General features: G+C 35.3%; 1 protein-coding gene across 1 annotated transcript in view; it reads left to right on the plus strand.

The window, feature by feature from the left end:
- Positions 1-19,383, plus strand: part of LOC105451949 (focal adhesion kinase 1) — an 88,085-nt gene that overhangs the window by 57,981 nt on the left and 10,721 nt on the right. The window contains exons 2-6 of the mRNA XM_011692685.1: positions 16,239-16,384; positions 17,462-17,637; positions 17,720-17,851; positions 18,836-18,985; positions 19,139-19,327. Of these exons, the coding sequence (XP_011690987.1) occupies positions 16,249-16,384; positions 17,462-17,637; positions 17,720-17,851; positions 18,836-18,985; positions 19,139-19,327 (783 nt within the window). The 5' untranslated portion in view covers positions 16,239-16,248. The remainder of the gene's footprint in view (positions 1-16,238; positions 16,385-17,461; positions 17,638-17,719; positions 17,852-18,835; positions 18,986-19,138; positions 19,328-19,383) is intronic.

Below are 19,383 nucleotides of genomic sequence, written 5' to 3' on the forward strand. Positions count from 1 at the left end.
ACTTATGGAAATTCTAATTAAATTTTTTGTTTATTCGAAAGTGGAAAGTACTCTTTTAGTGAAAAATCATATCTTGTAAACTTGAAATTAGCTTGTAGGAGAGAAAGAAAAAAATATTTGTCACCCTCCCCTTCCCTTACATCAAAACGCTCGTTAGCCTGGTTAAATTCAATAACGCCTCCTCCTCCCTCTCTTCCTCGTCCCGGCGATTTACGATAGATCGGAATTCACCGTAACGAATTTCTCGACGTGTGTCACATAATCGGAATTCAGGCCGGCTGATTCGAGTGGTACCAACCGGATTCACGCGTGTGTACCGTAAGAGCGAGGGATCTCGTGTCGCTTTCGCTAATCGAAATCACGAATGTTAAAAAAATCCAGAAACTCGCGCGCGCCTTGAAACGTAAGCATCGCGATCCACAGCATGCGCTCGCCCGAAACTCCCGTATAATCCCCTCGTCTCGCCAATGCGTGCCCGCGCGGGTATCTCTTCATCTTACAAAACTGTCGTAATTCAGGATTAACTGCGATGCTCTCAACGGGCCGTATTTTAAGATTTCCTTCGGCAGTGCGCGCGCGCGGATTTTCGTTTTTTTTAATTTCAACGCGACGCAACTCGCAGGTGCAGATCGTAATTCCGATATTCCGAATATGCGAGCGATTGATTTGCCATATTTACTCGCGTAAAAAATTTTCATTAGCGAAATCTTCTATAAAGAAGATCATCCTCAGTACATTAACAATTACGAAAACTGGTAAGATTATCCATTGATTAGTGAGAGTCAACCGTACACGGAAAGAACAATTTTACTGGATCCAGATTTGCAAATAATTTTTGTTCAATAGTCAAAATAATTTTGTAGGAAAATCAAAATAATTGCTAGAATATCAAAACGTTTTATAGTGATTCTTATCGTTTTTAACATTCCGATAAAATTTTTTGATGATTCAAGAAGAATTAATTTTCAGATCTGTATTCAGTAAAATTTTTAGATCTTTCAACAAAATTCTTTCCGCGCATAAATTATAATAGAAAGAAATAAATAAATTATTTAAAAAAAGAAAAATAACGACACAATGTAAAAATAAGTTTTCCGTAATACGTGACGCATTAAAAGATAGGGGTGACGAAGCAATAATGAGATTAAGCCGAGTGACTTCAATTCTCCTTTTTCTTTTGAAAAACTTTCATTGTCGAAATCTTTTGAAAAAGATGCTTTTGGAGCTCGCGGAAATTTTGCTACGCAAAGTCTGACTCCGCGACGGTTTTGATTTCGCCACGGGTCTCGAGTATAGACGTCGTAGACGATCGATGGGTGGGATTTTTATGACGCAATGTTTTTCCCCGGTATCGTCGTTTGATTCTACGCACCGTATCCAGGATCGATAATCGGTCAATATATAAGCGAATCGGCAGGCACGACAAACCTCAGAGAAAGAGAGAGAGAGAGACACGCACTAAGAGCACGACTTATTATTCCAAGGATAAATGCACCTCTGACGCGTATCTAAATTGCACTCGTACGGAAAGATACTCGAATCCTCCTACCTCCTACGGGATAAATATGTAAATACGCAGCTGATAAATAACGCGGTGATATGAACACGTTAACTTCGCTATAAGCTTTCTTTACACATTATCCTTCTTCATTTTCGATAGAAAGTAAAGAAATGATCAAAGGAAAAGTTGATGACTCGATAAGTTATTTGAGTTTGATTTTGAACGAATCAATGTTTCGAACGAAACATTAAGCACGTTTTAGAAAGAATGATTTTACTGAGGCTTATTTTAAAAATTTAGTTAGATATAGATCTGAAAATAATTTTGTTGCACCATCAGAATTATATAAATTGTTCAAGCATGATGAGCAATGCTGCAAAAAATTTTGACATTCCAGCTTGAGTGTTCTACATAATTATTTTAATGGCCCAAAATTATTTTAAGATCTGTATAAACTCTTAAAATAAGAACTAAATTTTTAGTAAAACCGTTTTTTTCATGCAGTGTTATATCTTAATTAGGATAACGACACTAATTCTGGAGATCTAATGATAAAAATTTATATTTTTATCATTAGATCTCCAAAAAGAATAAACAAATTGTTGTCAAACAATCAATACATATTTAATAGTTGTAATTAATCATAAAGTCTTTATGAATACTTTATGGATGATTTTGTTCAATTTTAGTACTATTTTATATTTTTTTAATTTCAGTTGAATGAAATAATAAAAATTATTCACAACTAGACCCTTGGGTCTACTTGCGAATCGAACTACTGGCAAAACGTATTTAATTTTAATTGAGCATGATTTTTTCCGTGAAATCTAATGCTGTTTACTACCTTCTGTAAAAGTCATAAAGCATTTCTTGTAGCTATTATAGGTAAACTTGAATGAATTTTTTTAAGATATACCTAAATTGATATTTCATGTTTTACTAAATTAATGATATTAATAAAATATGAGCGTTGTTGCTAGCAAACAAGGAGCACTTGATAATTGATAAAACTAACAAAAATGCTAAAGAATCTTGTGATATATGTGCGTCCGATGAAAAAAATACAATAATTATTTATCAATAAATAAAAATTTACATATGAGAGCAGAGTATAGAAATTAATATAAATTATCTTATTTAATCAAAATGTTAAAAGAAAGATTGATTAAGAGTTAAAAATTATGTATTTTGTAATTGTCCCATAGGGTATCACAATTTACCCATAGGGTGGGGCAAATAGTGACAAATGTAGGTTTCAGTTTTTATGAAAATCTAGCCCGTATACATGACTTATGGAAATTCTGATTCGAAAGTGGAAAGTACTCTTTTAGTGAAATCATATCTTGTAAACTTGAAATTAGCTTGTAGGAGCGTAATAAAAATGAAAAGACTATTTTGACGTTGATGTCTGCAGAATCAAGGGTAACATCACTTTGACGCCCTGAAATTTAACCTTTAAACCACCACATCCCAAAAAATTACACTAACCACAATGTCGGTCTGACAAACCGCTATTATGCTGTCGCTAATTTTATAAGTTATGTATAATAAAAATGTATTTTTTCTGAATATTCGTGATGGGGAAAAAGAAACCTATGTTTTAATGTAAGGATTAACAAAAAAATTTCGTATACAATAGAAATAAAATGCAATGAAGATGGGCCAATGCAACGGTTATATCAGGATATTGGTGCTAACAATTTTTTTATGTGATTTTACATACGTATCGTAGTTTCGACTAAACTGCGTGCCGTTACTTTCCGGATTCAACGCAACCCCCCATGATTGAAACAGGACCGTATTATCACATATTAAGAACTTGATGCTAACTTGTCTCTAATAAATCCCCCCTCCCCCGTCAAATAAATGCTTGTCTGCATCTATACTAACCAATTTCGACGAATCTGTAAAAACATTTATTGCGAAAAAATATCACCCCATGATCTCAGCCAGAAATAAAATATATTTAAATGGTGACAAATAAGAAAATGGTGGACAAGTAACGTTTCAATAGTGGTCTGTGAGACCGATATAGTAGTTTAAAGGTTAAGGGAATTTTTTTTTTAAGAAATGCGAAGTGTTTATAAAAATCCATTTACACTAATTTATTATACATATATTAAAGTAGAAATTGTATTTTTTTTTTAGTTGATTTATTTAAAAATGGCGGCTTGACAGCTGATGGACGGGAAAAAAGCGATGGGCACGATAGCTCATCATAGATTTGACCTAAAATAATCAAACAAAAAAAATTAGTTTTTTTAGTCTAAAGCTAGTAAAATACGTAGGATTTTTTCGAAACATTGATGTCTCGCTTTTCTGTGTAACTTTAAGTAACGAAATTTTTAGTTGAAAATTTACATTTTACTTTGAATCGATGCCATATCACTAAAAATGCATATTTTTTAAAACAGCTACGTATTCTACTAGCTTTTGGATTTAAAAAATCAATTTTTTTTTTGTTTCATTGTTCTATGAGAGTCAGATGAGCTATCGTGCCCACCGCTTGATCGTCTTTTTTCGAAGCGCTTCCGTCCATGTCAACTAAAAAAAATACAATTTCTACTATATATGTACCTATAATAAATTAGTGTAAATGGATTTTTATAAACATTTCTTTAAAAAAAAATTCCCGAAAAAGCCTTAAATTTTAGGGCGTCAAAGTGGTGTTACCCCTCAAGCCATAACATGTCACGATTGTCATAAACTTACATATATATAAGTATTTATATACATATAGTAGAAAGTAGAAAGGTAACTCGGTTTCGTGGATGAGGGAGGCACGTGATTAAAATAAGTACTTCCGTCCATGAGACCAGAACCGACGTTTGCTTCTGCTGCGCGTGAATTAGAACATCCCGACAAAAGACACGTTGCAGATTCGCACGTGGTGCGGAACTTCGGATCGATCCGCCCGCGCATGGCTTTTAACGACCATTGTTTCTTTGTTCCTCGACGGCCTTGAATCGCTCCATATCAGCGCAAAATACAGAAAATCATCGCTAGAAAAAAATTAATGAAAGAAAAAAGCTGCTGTCTCGATACGCGCGACTCGATGGCCACAATTCCGATGTCAAGGCTACGTCAACAAGTAGTTCCGTCGTTATCACGCTGGTATCGTAAAGTTGTCTGGAGCTTCTCCAGGCACGTACAATGAGACATCCTTGTCGTTCACGAAGCACAATAACGAAGTAAAAATAAAACTGCAAGAAGCATTTATGTATTTTGCAACTCAAAACTATATTCTAATAATTACATTCAAAATTTACTACGACATCAATATACGAGCACATATTCTTTTCTTTCGTTTTTCACGTCGGCGCACAATTATTATAACTATTATGTGTTACAAATGATAATTTATAATATTTATAAATGAGGGAAAAGAGCTTTTATTCGGTCAAAGCGGATCTTTGGATATCAGACTTAAAACATAATATTGAATTCAAGTGAATTTTTAATAGCGATGTTAATCAGCATCTTAAAATACCGCAAAGAATAATAATTTATCAGTTAACAAAATGAAATTAACGAAGACTAAATCTTTTCTATAGGTAGAGCGTATCTCATTAATAATAATGAAAAGTTTCGAACTGCCATTATATGCAATAATACATATAATTATATGTAATATATACACTAGGTTGACGTGATTCGCGAGATAAGTGAAAGATTAAGATCTGTGTGGGAATACCTTGACGAACAATTACGACGCCGGTCTGACGTGAGATAATAACTGCATGCAAGCGCGACCGGAGTTTACCGACCGCGTTTTACCACGCTGATCACATTTAACAAACTCGCGGTCCCAAGCAGTCTGCGATCGGTGCGGCGTCGCGTAGCGATACCGGAATCGCAACGCGTCGTAAACACATATGCCCATGGGAATTATCAACGCGTCCCACGCGGGTCGCGCACCGACACACTCGCGGAGAGGAAAAAGGGCGTTCGAGAGAGGAGAATGGCAGGTTGTCTGCTCCGGCTTGTTCGAGGCGATCAGTTTCTGTTCGGCTGCGAATGTGCACGCACGCACGCACGCACGCACGCACGTAGCTACGCGCGTATATCTACGCACGCATCGTGAACAGAAGCGATGGGGTATCTTTATTAATTAATAATTCAGATAACGAGTTGAAATACCGTGAGATGCGTATTTTTGTTTACGTGAGTGGGGGGCATATTACAATCTATATCGCATTAATTAGATTTCAAATAAATCGCGGTGCTGTGATCCTGCGGCTCGGCAACTCACTGTGACAAGTCAAGAAGAACAGAATTTTCGATTCCGCCGCATCTGCCAATTGTGCCTGCATGTCCGTTCCGCGCGATGCGCCGCGATTGTGTTCGGGCAAATGCGCCACGGCTACGTACGCCGACGTGAAAAACGAAAGAAGAGAATATGTGCTTGTTGTATCGATGTCGTGGTAAATTGGTCGCTGATGTACTTGCGTTAGTGAAGACACTCGAAAAGTTGTAAGTTACGGGAAAAGAATTCCATGGATTTTAAAGAAGAAAATTGTTCGATCTGCCGAAGTTGCATTAACCCTATAGGTATACACACTGTTTTTTTGACGACGTCGTATACACACTGGGGTCCCGGGGAACCCATCCATATTTATTACTGTAACTCTAGTAAAAAGGAACATATTTCAATTAATTTTTCTTTCAATCGATAGAGAATCGGCCAAGGAACAAGCCCATAATGTTTAAAAGTCGATAGAATTAAGGAGCTCCAAGATATACGGATGCAAAGAAAAAGAAAAGTTCAAAAACACGAAAAAATCTCGATTTAACACCTTTTTTCAAAAAATTATATCTTTTATGTTTATAGACCGATTTGAAAAATCCTTGAAAATTCTGAAAGGGCATACTTGAAATAGTAACAAAAAAATTTGGCGATCCGATATTTTAATTTTAACAAAGCTGCAAGCAGTCCCGGGGACCCTACGCTCACTTCAACTGTTCACTGCTCGGTTGTTGAGCGACAATTGCCGCGCGTCAACACGTCTTTCTACTAAGGAGATCCAAAACTTTTTTTTACGTCAATATCCCAAATCCCTCCCCTTTCAATTTCAGAAATGCCAAACCGAGAAAGTTTCGCTGGGGTCCCGGGGACCTCAGTGTATCTAGGGTTAATCATCGCAAAAATTTCCTGTTATTAAGTGAATCTTTATGTTTTGACGATTGCAACGGAAAACGTGCTTTTAATTAATAAAAAATCGCGAAATTTGCTCCAGATCTTTTACTTCACCGTGTTCGACATCCCGTCTCCGTTATGAATTCTTCAATTACTCGTGGCTCTCTCATTTTCCTGCTCGTCTCGTCTAGAATATTACATCGGGGATATGCGATCTTCTCGGGTGAGATGGAATCGTGTTACGGAGATATATGAATAATTGACAGGAGATAGATCGCCGTGTCGCGATGGAATATTTAAATCGATCCTAATTTCTCTCAATTCGCATTGCTATTTTGAAAAATAGATCAATTTCGATTCCATGTAAACGTCCCACTAAACGGACGTTGGAACGACAGGCGGTGGAAAAAAAACGCTGGAGGGCCTCGAATTGAGTCGGATTATCAAACTTTGGGAAAGTAATTAGTGTACGAATCGAATGAAAAGCAAACTTGTATGTGCCTGGATTAGACTGGTAAAACAAAGACTAAGTATAGTGCAGCTTTTGAAAAATTGTCCCGCGTCGACGAGCATGACTGGCTGAGTTGAACCTCAAGCATTCGAGGGGAGTGACTTTGATTAAGAGAGAAAAGAAGAAAGAGATAATAGGGGAAGAAAGAAGAATCGTTATAGCCGGGATGGTGCGCGGCTAATTGTGCGCGATATAGTTAATTGCGTTTCTGCCAATACGGCATTCGGCAAAATGTTGGCGCTCGTGGATCGCAAAGCCAGCGGGATCTCCTGGCCTACGTGTCGCCCGCAAAATCTCGACGCCTTCGCGAAGAGTCCGAAAGGAGGCGTGCCGCTGAGACGCGCGGAGAAGAATTGCACACGCGAGAAACGATGGAGGAGAGACAGCAAGGGCCTGCTCTGCTCTCTGGGCCAGTTGGGCTGCAGCAGCGATTCTTACAATCCGGACACGCTGGGAACGTGGAGATTTCATAAGGTGTCTCGCACGAGGTAAAGACAACGGTCCGCGGCGAACCATATACATGTCCTCTCGATCTCAGCTTTAGTTACCGGACATCCTAGACAATTGCACTTTTCCCTGCATTTTCGCCATTTTCTCTTGCAAAGCCGATTGTCGATTAACTAAATATACAGGACGTTTAAAAGAAAGGTCACATATTTTGAGAGCAGGTAGAATATATTCGTCGAAAGAAGAAAAAAACTGTCCGGTAAAAATGGGCATAAAATTATTATGTTCAATGATGATAGGCTGTCTTCTTACTTGAGATCCTTGTCTCCTTTTGTATGGTATTGTATGAATGTTCAATGGTGTGTTTGTGCAACAGTGCATGATTCTCTGAGACGTAGGGCTGAAGGACGTGTGACAATGGGACTCTCACATAGAGCACCTCTTATAGCGAGACGATAAAGACTGGCCCATATCTCAACAAGTGTTTGTTTTAGGACCTATATCCACTAGACTTTTTCTTCTTGTTTTGGTTAATACTACCTGCTATGAAAATATATAACCTTTTCAAACATGTTGTCGATCTAACGTCGATTAATTTAAACATGACAAGAATGTTTACTATTTGAGAGAATCTAAAATTTTCAGGTGATTTCTTTTTTATCCTTTAAAATCCCTCAGGGATTGTTTATTTAGACAAATTTTGAGAATTTTACTTTTAAATTTAATTTTGTCTTTTTCTAAAAATATTGCTTTTTTTTCTTAATAATGCAAAATGTTGACAATCGATTAATATATAAATATTATATGATATAGAAATCCGCATACATATTTATATCGTGTGTTTTCGCGAGTTTTTATTTAAAAAATCAGGGTAGATAGAATATACAGCAGAAGAATATAGCTTACTATATTGTGATAAGTCTTCTCTTTATTATCCTACAGATTTCGCTCTTTCAATTATGGAAAAGAATAAATATAATCTCGTGGAATCTCCTTCATCTATAAATTTATAATATGTACTTTGTTTGCGTTACTTGCATTCCAATTTATTTAAAGTTACATTAAAAAATTCTAATCTTACCTGAAATTTTGGATATCTGGAAAATTCGGGAATTCTCAGGGAATCTTTTTACAAAATTTCGATAAACATTCTGATAACAAATAAGTAACTTTGTACAAATAAGTACCTTGTCCATATAGTATAAACATGATGAACGGGCGATTTAAATTATATTCTGACCCTTCTCGCGAATTGAGACAAGTACATTGATTACATTTTTTTTTTACGCACTTTTCTTCCACGCGCGTGGATGCTGTAACGATCAGACGGTTCAAAAGCGCAATCGAGAAAGTAATAGTGAAAGGAAAGCTGCGTGGGCGACAGTTGCAGGTGCGTAGAAGTACCAAGGCGGATCAGAGCTGGGGTGCATCGATTCTCTGATCACCCTTTTTTGAATTAGTAATTACTTGTTCATTTCTTTTCTATCTTGAAGGGTGAAAATTGGGAAGCTGTTGACTAAAAAAATGTCACTAAAAAAAACATAGTGATGGCAATGAGAAAAGTGACAACTATATAAGTTTCATACATGTATTGTAGAATTAATATTCACAGTTGAATAAACTATTTTACAGTTGCAATAACCACATAAAATAATTCTGCATGTGACACATGTAGTTATCTCTATCTACAGTTGCCACTACTAATGTCTTTTTCTCTGAACGTGGAGAGAACGGAATGAATTAAACACTACTCCGAAGAAAGCTGTCATTTTTATTTGCATACAGCGCAAACATAATATATATCTATAAATTTGTAAATATTATAAAATAATATTAAAAACTTAAGAGAAAAAAATTGAGAGAGCAAGATGGAGCTAGAAGTTGAATAAGAAAAGGATGGAAATTAGCAAGAAACTTGAATATGAATATGCAGGTTATCAAGAAGCCGGGATCAGGTCTCCTGACTTTCAATTCCCATCTGATATACTTCTCGCCGACGAATAATCTCACGCGATACAACGTACTAATTATTAACATGTCGCGTAAGTAGTTATTTATATCCGCCTGCGCGAGCGCGATTTGCGTATATAGGTACCCGATGACGTTCTTTCTCCTGTTCACACGCAGCGCGCGTACTCGCGCGCGTAATTTATATATCGCATGTCCTTTCGATAATTCTTATACCACCACCTACGATTCGCGAGATCGTAAACAAACAAGTGCCCCGTTGCGCACGTGTTGCAACGATTCGCAGCTTGCGATTGCGAACTGCGTCGTTGCAGCTTATCTCCCGAGGCGCGAAACCTCGCGCGGCAGAACTTTCGGTTAATTTCGCAAACTCGCGACGCGTTGCGAAAAAAACATCCTCGCGCGAAGATGGGACACGGAGATCTTTCTTTTTTTTATTATCGAAGTCTGCGAGAACTCCTCGAACGGATCGCTATACGTTTATGATCGAATTTCGCAGGATCTCGCTAAAGTTTTGTTAAAATGTATAGAAAGTCGATATTTTAAAGGTATCTTACTCCTTTAACGTGCTTACGGCACATTAATTGAGCAATTGGAATGCTGAATTAATGTGCCTTACACCTGTCTATTTTATCGATTAAATAATTTTTGCGTGTCGAGATTTTTATATATTACTTTAATAGATTTGGAAAGTTATTTTCAAAAAGTATAGGCATTAATATTAGTTTGACGCTCGAAATTTAGAAAGCAAAAGAAATTTTTTTTCATCGAGAACGAAAACAATTTTCTAATCAGATCTTCTTTACCATTTCTTAGCTCTATGTGATGTTTAGATCTGTCAAATCGAGACATGTGTTTTGAAAAGTAACTTGTACTTTTGAAATTACACTGAAAAAAGTAATCTTGCAATTATAGGGAGAATTATTTATGTACGAAAAATGAGCTAAAACGGATAAGTAATTAGTAAGCACTGCGATATCACATATGTTTTGTATTTAATTAATATAGATAACAGAGACAGAAATTATATCTGAACTATTTGAAATTTTTTCAAATTTAGCGAGAAAGTTTCTCTTTGACGTTTAATCAGTCCAGACTTCAATCCCGACTCCAATCATATTTGGTTATGTGACCTATATTTTCTTGCATATATTCTTAAAATATTGCTGCTATAAATTCTACGTATGACAGACAATTTTTTAACAGATACAAAAAACAGCGATACAATTTAAGTGTAATATTTAGAATTCTAGCTGGAACAGCGAAACATTTCCCTGAGTGTATGATGGCTGGACTAGTAGATTACATGAAAAAACGATATGGAGTTTGTAGAATTTTTGAAACGCCAATGCGGTTTAAAGCGGATATTAATAAAAAATATTTTTGTGTGAATCTTACAATTTCCAGTTTAGTAAACTGTGCGCCTAATGTTTTTACTATTTTTACATATTACTAATTTAAAAATTATTAAATTGATTGTTAATTGTGATATTATGTAGTCCGAATTCAGTTTGGAGCTGTGCTTCAAGATCGACATATATTTGGCGCGCAATTTATCTGAACTCGAAATTGTAAGAGTTACACTAAAATATTATATTGTTAAGCAAAAAAAATCCGTTTTAGACTGCATAAGCGTTTCAAAAATTCTTTTAGTTTTGAATTTTCGTGGTCGATTAAGTTTAACATTAAATTTATTTGTAGAATTAAATTTAGATACTTATTTAATTTTTTAGAAATATGTACACGAAAATTTGTTACGATGTGTATGTGCGATATTGATACAGTAGGAACACGCAAAAAAAATGACCTACATAGCATTATCATCTAAGTATCAATAGCTAGCTTCGAACTTTGCTGTCATTGCTAAAAGTTAGATATTAAAGATAAAATATATTTGTTGTGAGATACAATTTTACTAGCTAAAATAAAAGTGTACTTTAACAGGAGTAGCTAAGAAAATGGCGCCCAAAAAGAACGATTTTGCTGAAGAATTTAAAAGTTTTGCTAAATATTCCTTAATAGAATTAGCTAAACGTCATTTGATTCTAGTAGCAAATTTTTTTTGCTGTAGCGCCTAAATTTTAACAACTAATAAATTTAAACTTTGGCAGTAACAATATTAGCTGTCCCTATTTTAAAGACACATATTAGCTGCATTGGCTAATCCTTTCTCTGCGTGAAACATAAACACATCACTACACACTACTATACACCAATATCGCACACATACATGTGCGTAAATCATCAATAAAACAGCGACACTATGGAATTCGGCCGTTTCTCCAGCATCGCCTTAAAGAGTACAAATATACTTATAACGTGTCTCTTATTTTTCCGTACTACTTACGCGTATCTGATAGCCGATCAAAATCCGCGCGCGGAACACTTGCGCGTGTTACCTTGTTAGCGCAATAATATATCGGGGTGCCCTAGTGCACTCTCATAATTCTATTCGTGTAATTGCGTCCGCTGATTTACGTACACGGCCGTGTCGGTTTACGGCCGCGGCCGTAATGTGGATCGGTGTAACGTTACGACATTGCGCGAAGAACGCGCGGGTGAACTTTCGCGCGGTATAGCGCGCGTAAATTGGTATCGGCTGCGGACAGAGCCCAGCTCGGACCTGGCGTGTGGAAAGCGCAATTTGCACCGAAATCCGTTGTACGATGCGTAAATCAATGTCGATAATTGTATCTTCTTTCCGATCCACCAGGTGTCTATCTCTGTCATCGATTTTTGTGTCATATGCTGAATTTTCTCAATCGCACGGTTAATATCGTGAAAGTTTCGTTGAGATTTTTCTACATTGAAAAAAATCTGGCTTTGCCAGATATAAATTATAAATTGAAAATCTGGTTGATTGAACTAGTACATGCGTTTCTGTTAGAAAATAAACGAATTCAAATTCTTTTAGATTTGGAAATTCAAGATTATCAGATGAATACGATTATTTTCTTCTTGTTGAATATATATACCAGAATTTCTTGAGAATGATACTAAATTTATTTAGTTAGCTTAGCTTTTAGTAAAAAAAGATTGTCTTTTAGTAAAAAAAAATGAAAGAATCTAGTGAATGTAATTAAAAGTTTTAAGGGTCGTCTACAATGGGAGTAATATGGTGTAAGTCGATCGTAAGAAATTGACCAATCACAATCGATTCACCCAAAAAAAATAATTTTAATGTTAGTGGAATCCGCTAAATCTTAGAGGATTTTATTCTTGTATATGGCCTCAAGAGGAATCCTTTGAAATTAAGAGGAAAATATTCTGTGCACAATATTCTAATAGTTAGAATGATTTCGTCTTGCATTTACAGTACAAATCTTGTACTGTAAATCTATATTTATAATGCACATTATTTGTACTGTAGTTTTTCAGTATGTACAATGAATAACGGAACGCAGTTTTACTGCGTCTGTTTTTGCAAATGCAGCGCAACACTTCAATCAATTGTCACGCGGCAGAACGCAGCGATACACATTGCTTTTCGTGTTACTCATATCGCATGTAAGAGGGCATTTCGCTTGAAAAAAACATATTCCTCTTAATACAAGAGGAAAGCCGAAAAATAATATCTAATAGATTTTAGATAAACAGTTCACTTTATTGGAACAGGAATACTCTTTCTGTAAAAGTTTTCGCTTAAAATATGGGATTGGAGGAAATTTCACTTTATAACTAGAATATTTTTTTTTGGGTGTTGTACCCTTTATATTCAACTGTGAATACTGTGATTGGTCAATTTCTTGCCGCTTACAACTTACTATATCTAATTATTCTTATTATAGAGTCTTTTATAGATGTAGACAATAAAAAATACTAACTAAATCCTTATACACTAGTTAAGTCTATCCAACGTTCTTCAGCAAATATGAAGTCCAATTATGATAACGGAAGTTCTGTTTTGAACGTAAATACATTCTATCGTAAACTTCTCGTTGATATAATCAATTTCAGAATGTATACTACTTATAATTAGAAATATGACAATACTTTTCTTATTTTAATGAGGTATATAGAGGAAAGGACGCGGGATGCTAATCTTTTTTATTCAATCTGTTTACATAAGATAAAGAGTTTGTAAAATTTCGAAAGTGAGTGAGAGTAGAGAGAGAAGTTTGAAGATTATCTCTTAGAAAATCTTCTCTTAAAATTTTCTGTTTTATCGATCACATTATCTAAAGCAAACGTGTAACTTTATGAACATAAATTTAGAGCCCGATTACCGATCTTCCTAGGAGCTTTGCACACCGATTGGCGTCGTGGCTGGTGGTTCCATGCGCGAACGCTTGATCCCTGATCGACGGCATTCCTTAGCCGGACGTCGCTCGTACATATAATACATTTGCATTAATAGCCGGAATGCAAACACAGTCTACGGCAATGATTTGTATATCATTTCACTCGAGAGAATTATATCGAAAAGACTACAGTGTTTTCGATACAAAAACGTTTCGTCATTGTGAATTTATTCCTTTAATTATACAGCGTATATTGAGAAAAAAAATTTGGTGAAAAACGCAAAATTTGTTTCATCCTACCATAATATTTAGTCCGATACGTTCAACTAAACGTTACTATGATGACAGAAAATAATTTGTTATTATAAACAAAATACTATTTTTTAACTAAATTATTTTGTTTCAACAAAAATTTATCGTATTTAATTCAACCGTTCGATTAAAAATACACACTATTTATATTATCTTTATCAGTATTGTTTAGTCAGTTTGATACTTGGAATTTGAACAAATATATTACTTGGATAGCTAACTAAATAGCATGCAAACACAAATAAATACTATACTAGTGTTTCGAACAAAATAATTAAATTGAGCTGGTTCAGTTGATTCTTGATTAAAACATTTTGATGGTTGACATGAATGAACTATATACTTTTCTTTGTGCAACTAAAGAATTGAGTCAACCATTGAATCAAACGACTATATACAAATTTAGTTCGTACAATCAATTTTTTTTCTTACTGTATAAAATGTTAAATGCATCATTACGTGACTTAATAATATACCCTCGCGGACTTCGCCGCGATCGGTGTGATTTCGTGATTTCATCCGCACGCGTGTGTAGATGTCATCAACCGGCAATCGCGATTCGATCTGTTCGATAACGGGGCGACGGAGACACGACGATCCGATTTGTCTCGCCGCATCTCCGCTGACGCGATTTTTCGCGATTTCTTGCGGCCAGCTCCCTGGTCACGGTAACATCTGAAAGCGTCGTTCGGTTTCGCAAGAGCGAGCTCTGCGCTACCGCCGATGGGGCACGGTGGGGCTCGCGATTGCATTCGTCGCAGCCGCGGGACGTAACGTTCACGTATCCGACAGATCGAAACGCGAATGTCCTTCACGGCGAAACGAATTGTCGCGAGGCTACATGGGTCGCGCGAATTATTCTTGTTCACGACTTCTGCAGGAGCGCCGCGCGTGTCTTCTCTCTGATCGCTACTGAAGCAAATGCGATGCATTGTTTTGCGGAGAGAGAAAAGAATAATAATTTGGAAAAATGAATAAATTGAATCAAATTTTTAATTGTGGATAACGTAAAATATACGGAATTTTGAACAATATCGCTTGATACATCCAAATTTATATTTAAAGAAATTTTGTTATTATTTAATATTAATCATTTATTAATCCACCGTTCTGTCTTTATTTATCTTTTTTACACACTAAATCAGTCTAGTTTTAATTACAATAAACAATTTTTAATTTGTCAGTAATTTGATAAAAATCCAGTCATAATATTTGATTTAATTCCAATAATTCTTTGGGTCGCGCGAATTATTCTCGTTCACGACTTCTGCAGGAGCTGCGCGCGTCTTCCCTCTGATCGCTACTAAAGCAAATGCGATGCATTGTTTCGCAGGGAGAGAAAAGAATAACAATTTGGAAAAATGAATGAATTGAATCAAATTCTTGATTGTGGATCACGCAAAATATACGGAATTTTAACATATCGCTTGACTCTTGATACATCCAAATTTATATTTAAAAAAATATTGTTATTATTTATTATTAGTCATTTATTAATCCGCCGTTCTGTCTTTATTTATCTTTTTTCACACACTAAATCGGTCTGGTTTTAATTATAATAAAAAAATTTTAATTTGTCAGTAATTTTATAAAAATCCAGTCATAGCATTTGATTTAATTCCAAACAAAGTAAAAAAATACTAAATAATTATTTTCGAAATACTAATTAAGCATCGAAATGTCCTATTTTGATTCGAATATTATTAGACGGTGATCAATTTTTAAAGTGTTATATAGAGTCCTTTTTTTATTATGAAAAGCTAGCTCTAAAAAACAATATAAAAATTCCTAAAGATTGCATTTTTTATGTAAATTAAAAGAATATTTCCTTCTTATAATTAGAGAGACTATAACGCTTCTGCGTTAATCGATCTATCTAAAAATTAAAGTCATAAATTACACCAGCACGGAAGATCGAAAACCTAAAGACCTCGGATCTAGCTTGCCCGAGGAGACTTTCGAAAACAAGCTTTCATGAGATACGCTGATTAATTGATCTTTACCAAGCGTGAGGCCCTGTTAACGGGTCGTAACCGCCCTGTAAACGGGCGGTTTTTATGAAGTGAAAAATGCATAATTAGCGCGTTTATTAAATCGACTCTTTTGTTTTCTTTTCCGTAGCCATGAGGGGATGAGCACTGGAGCAGGAGATGGAGGTGGCGGCGGTGTCGGAGGTGTCCAGAGCAGCGGCGGCGGTAGGAACACCCCGCCGCATGGCTCGCCCACCCCCATGGACAAGGCGACCTTAAAAGTCCATCTTCCGAACGGTAAGTTATGTCATCCTGAAATATATCCTTGTCAAAGAACTCCCCTACGAGGAAAGAAAATAAAGGATCAGTTGACGAGGCACGTTCGCTTCTCGCCAGAACAAATAAAATCGGCTCGCCGCGCCGGTCGGGATAATATTATTACTTTTTTGTGTTCTTGAACATGTTTGGTTTCTCATTTGTTAATATTGTAGCAAAAGAGAGGATAACAATTATATACATTTTTCTATTTTTTATTAATTAATTTCGTTTCTTACGATATGAATAAGAACGCAAATTTAAGTACATTTCGCTACAAATGTCAATCAATATATCCGGAGAAGAGAAAAACATGCAGATTTATCAATCCAATCATTCGCTTCTCGCCAGAACAAATAAAATCGGCTCGCCAGTCGGGATAATATTATTATTTTTTTGTGTTCTTGAACGTGTTTGATTTCTCATTTGTTAATATTGTACCAGCGAAAGAATAACAATTATATAAATTTTTCCATTTTTTATTAATTAATTTCGTTTCTTACGAGATGAATAAGAACGTAAATTTAAATACATTTCGCTATAAATGTCAATCAAAATATGTCAATCAATATATCGGAGAAGATAAAAACATGCAGATTTATCAATCCAATCGTTCATTTCTCGCCAGAACAAATAAAATCGGCTCGCCGGTCGTGATATTATTATTACTTTTTTGTGTTCTTGAACGTGTTTGATTTCTCATTTGTTTTAATATTGTACCAGCGAAAGAATAACAATTACATGAATTTCTCCATTTTTTATTAATTAATTTCGTTTCTTACGAGATTAATAAGAACGTAAATTTAAATACATTTTGCTATAAATATCAATCAAAATATGTCAATCAATATATCGGAGAAGAGAAAAGACACGCAGGTTTATCAATACAATCGTTCGTTATAATTAATTTCGTTTCTTACGAGATTAATAAGAACGCAAATTTAAATACATTCCGCTATAAATGTCATAATCAAAATATGTCAATCAATATATCCTGAGAAGAGAAAAGACACGCTGGTTTATCAATACAATCGTTCGTTTTCCGACACTGCAATTCAGGTGGCTTTAATGTCGTCAAATTCGGCGATGCGATCGACGTTAGGGGTATCATCTCTTTGGTAACTAGTCGACTAGCCGTTGGTACTAGACATTATCGAAATCTGTACGCGATGAGGCTACACCATCCCGGATCCGGAGAGAGTTATTGGTTGCATCAGGATACAACGATGTATCAGGTACAGATCGATACGCGTGAGCCAGCATATCTTGTTATGCAATATTCCGTTTCTCGCAATTTTCCCAACGTATCCGTTTCAGGTACAAGAAAAGTATGAGCGAAAACATCCGCATTGCGAGTGGAGGTACGAGTTGCGAGTGCGTTATCTTCCTCAGAACCTGAATGATCTCTATGAGAAGGACAAAGTCACATTTTACTACTATTACGATCAGGTATGTCGATGGGCATGTCGGTGGGCAATTATCGCTTGGTACACACAATTGGATCATTTGTGTCCTCTTAGTATACACGATTAGGTCATTCGTGACAACTCTAATTAGTTACAACATTTATATACAATTTGTTTTTAATGCACAACCTTACAAGTATCCGTTTTAGGTACTTTTTTTAGTCCGTTACAAGTACCTATCTAAAGATGTTAAAGTACCTATGCATAAAAATTACTTAATAATTATATTAATATAATTATATTATAATAATTTTTGTATACAATAAATAAATTTTCTAAAAATAATTAAAAAGTAATGTAAAAATGAAAAGGAATCCCGACATGAACGATCCCTATTATGTGTGCACAGTTGGAAAATTTGTGTTATGTTTAACACATGTCACATGTGCCAAATTTTTTTTTCAATTTATATTAATTTAATACAAGATAAATATGTTACAGAATAACACAAATATTAATACAAAAATGTAACGCTTTAATATAATTTGGAAACAAATCGTGGAAACATATTTCTTTAGTAAAATTAGCACTTATAATATATCAAATTAACATAATTTATTTTTTATTCTTTTTTATTTATTTTAGAATTTACGTTGTAATAAAATTACATTATTTTTATGTTATTTATTCACTTACTTATGAATTATGTTAATTTAAAAATGTTAAGAAATGTATGTAATTTAACACAATTAGGGATTTAATATCGTTAACATGTGTTAATAATTTAAATATCGTAACACGAATTAAATATCAATTTAACACAAAATATTTAAATAACATAATCACATTATGTTAAATTAACACTCGAATATGTTAAAAATTTTAATACAAGTACAAAATATTTTCTACTGTGTAGCAAAGGATCAGCAAATTATTGTATGCATTAAAGTTTAAGCGAGATTTAACGTTTCAAAAATAAAAATTGCAAATTACATTTATTTGTATACACTGTATATACTTTTTCTAGGTGCGAAATGATTACCTGCTTGCGAATCACGCCACTCTGGATCAGGACGTCGCGGTACAGCTCTGCTGCCTGGAGATCCGCTATTTTTTCAAGGACATGCCGCAAATCGCCCTGGACAAGAAGAGCAATCTGGAATACCTGGAGCGTGAGGTAAGAGTTTCTCGAAGCAAGAAACCCCTTTTCTGGCCACGATAACTTGGATTTCACGGCAATACAGCCTGCTGCATATTCACATTCATTCGCATCCCTTTCGCTGCACAAAGTATATGTGTGAAACGAATAGTGTCTACATCCCTTCCACAGGTTGGTCTACACAAATTCCTGCCGCGCTCCGTGCTGAACGGAATGAAGCCGAAGGCGCTCCGAAAGTTGATACAGCAACACTTTAAAAAAGTCGCGGCGTTGTCCGAACTCGAGTGCATGTTCAAATTCTTCGATCTGCTGCGGGCGCACTATCGATTCGATCAGGAGAGATTTATATGCGCCTTAGGGGTAAGCAGTAGCACCTCAAAATCTACCGTATATATATATATATATATATATATATA

The sequence above is a fragment of the Wasmannia auropunctata genome, unplaced genomic scaffold, assembly GCF_000956235.1.
Source record: "Wasmannia auropunctata unplaced genomic scaffold, wasmannia.A_1.0 LD336039.1, whole genome shotgun sequence".
Classification (NCBI taxonomy): Eukaryota; Metazoa; Arthropoda; class Insecta; order Hymenoptera; family Formicidae; genus Wasmannia; species Wasmannia auropunctata.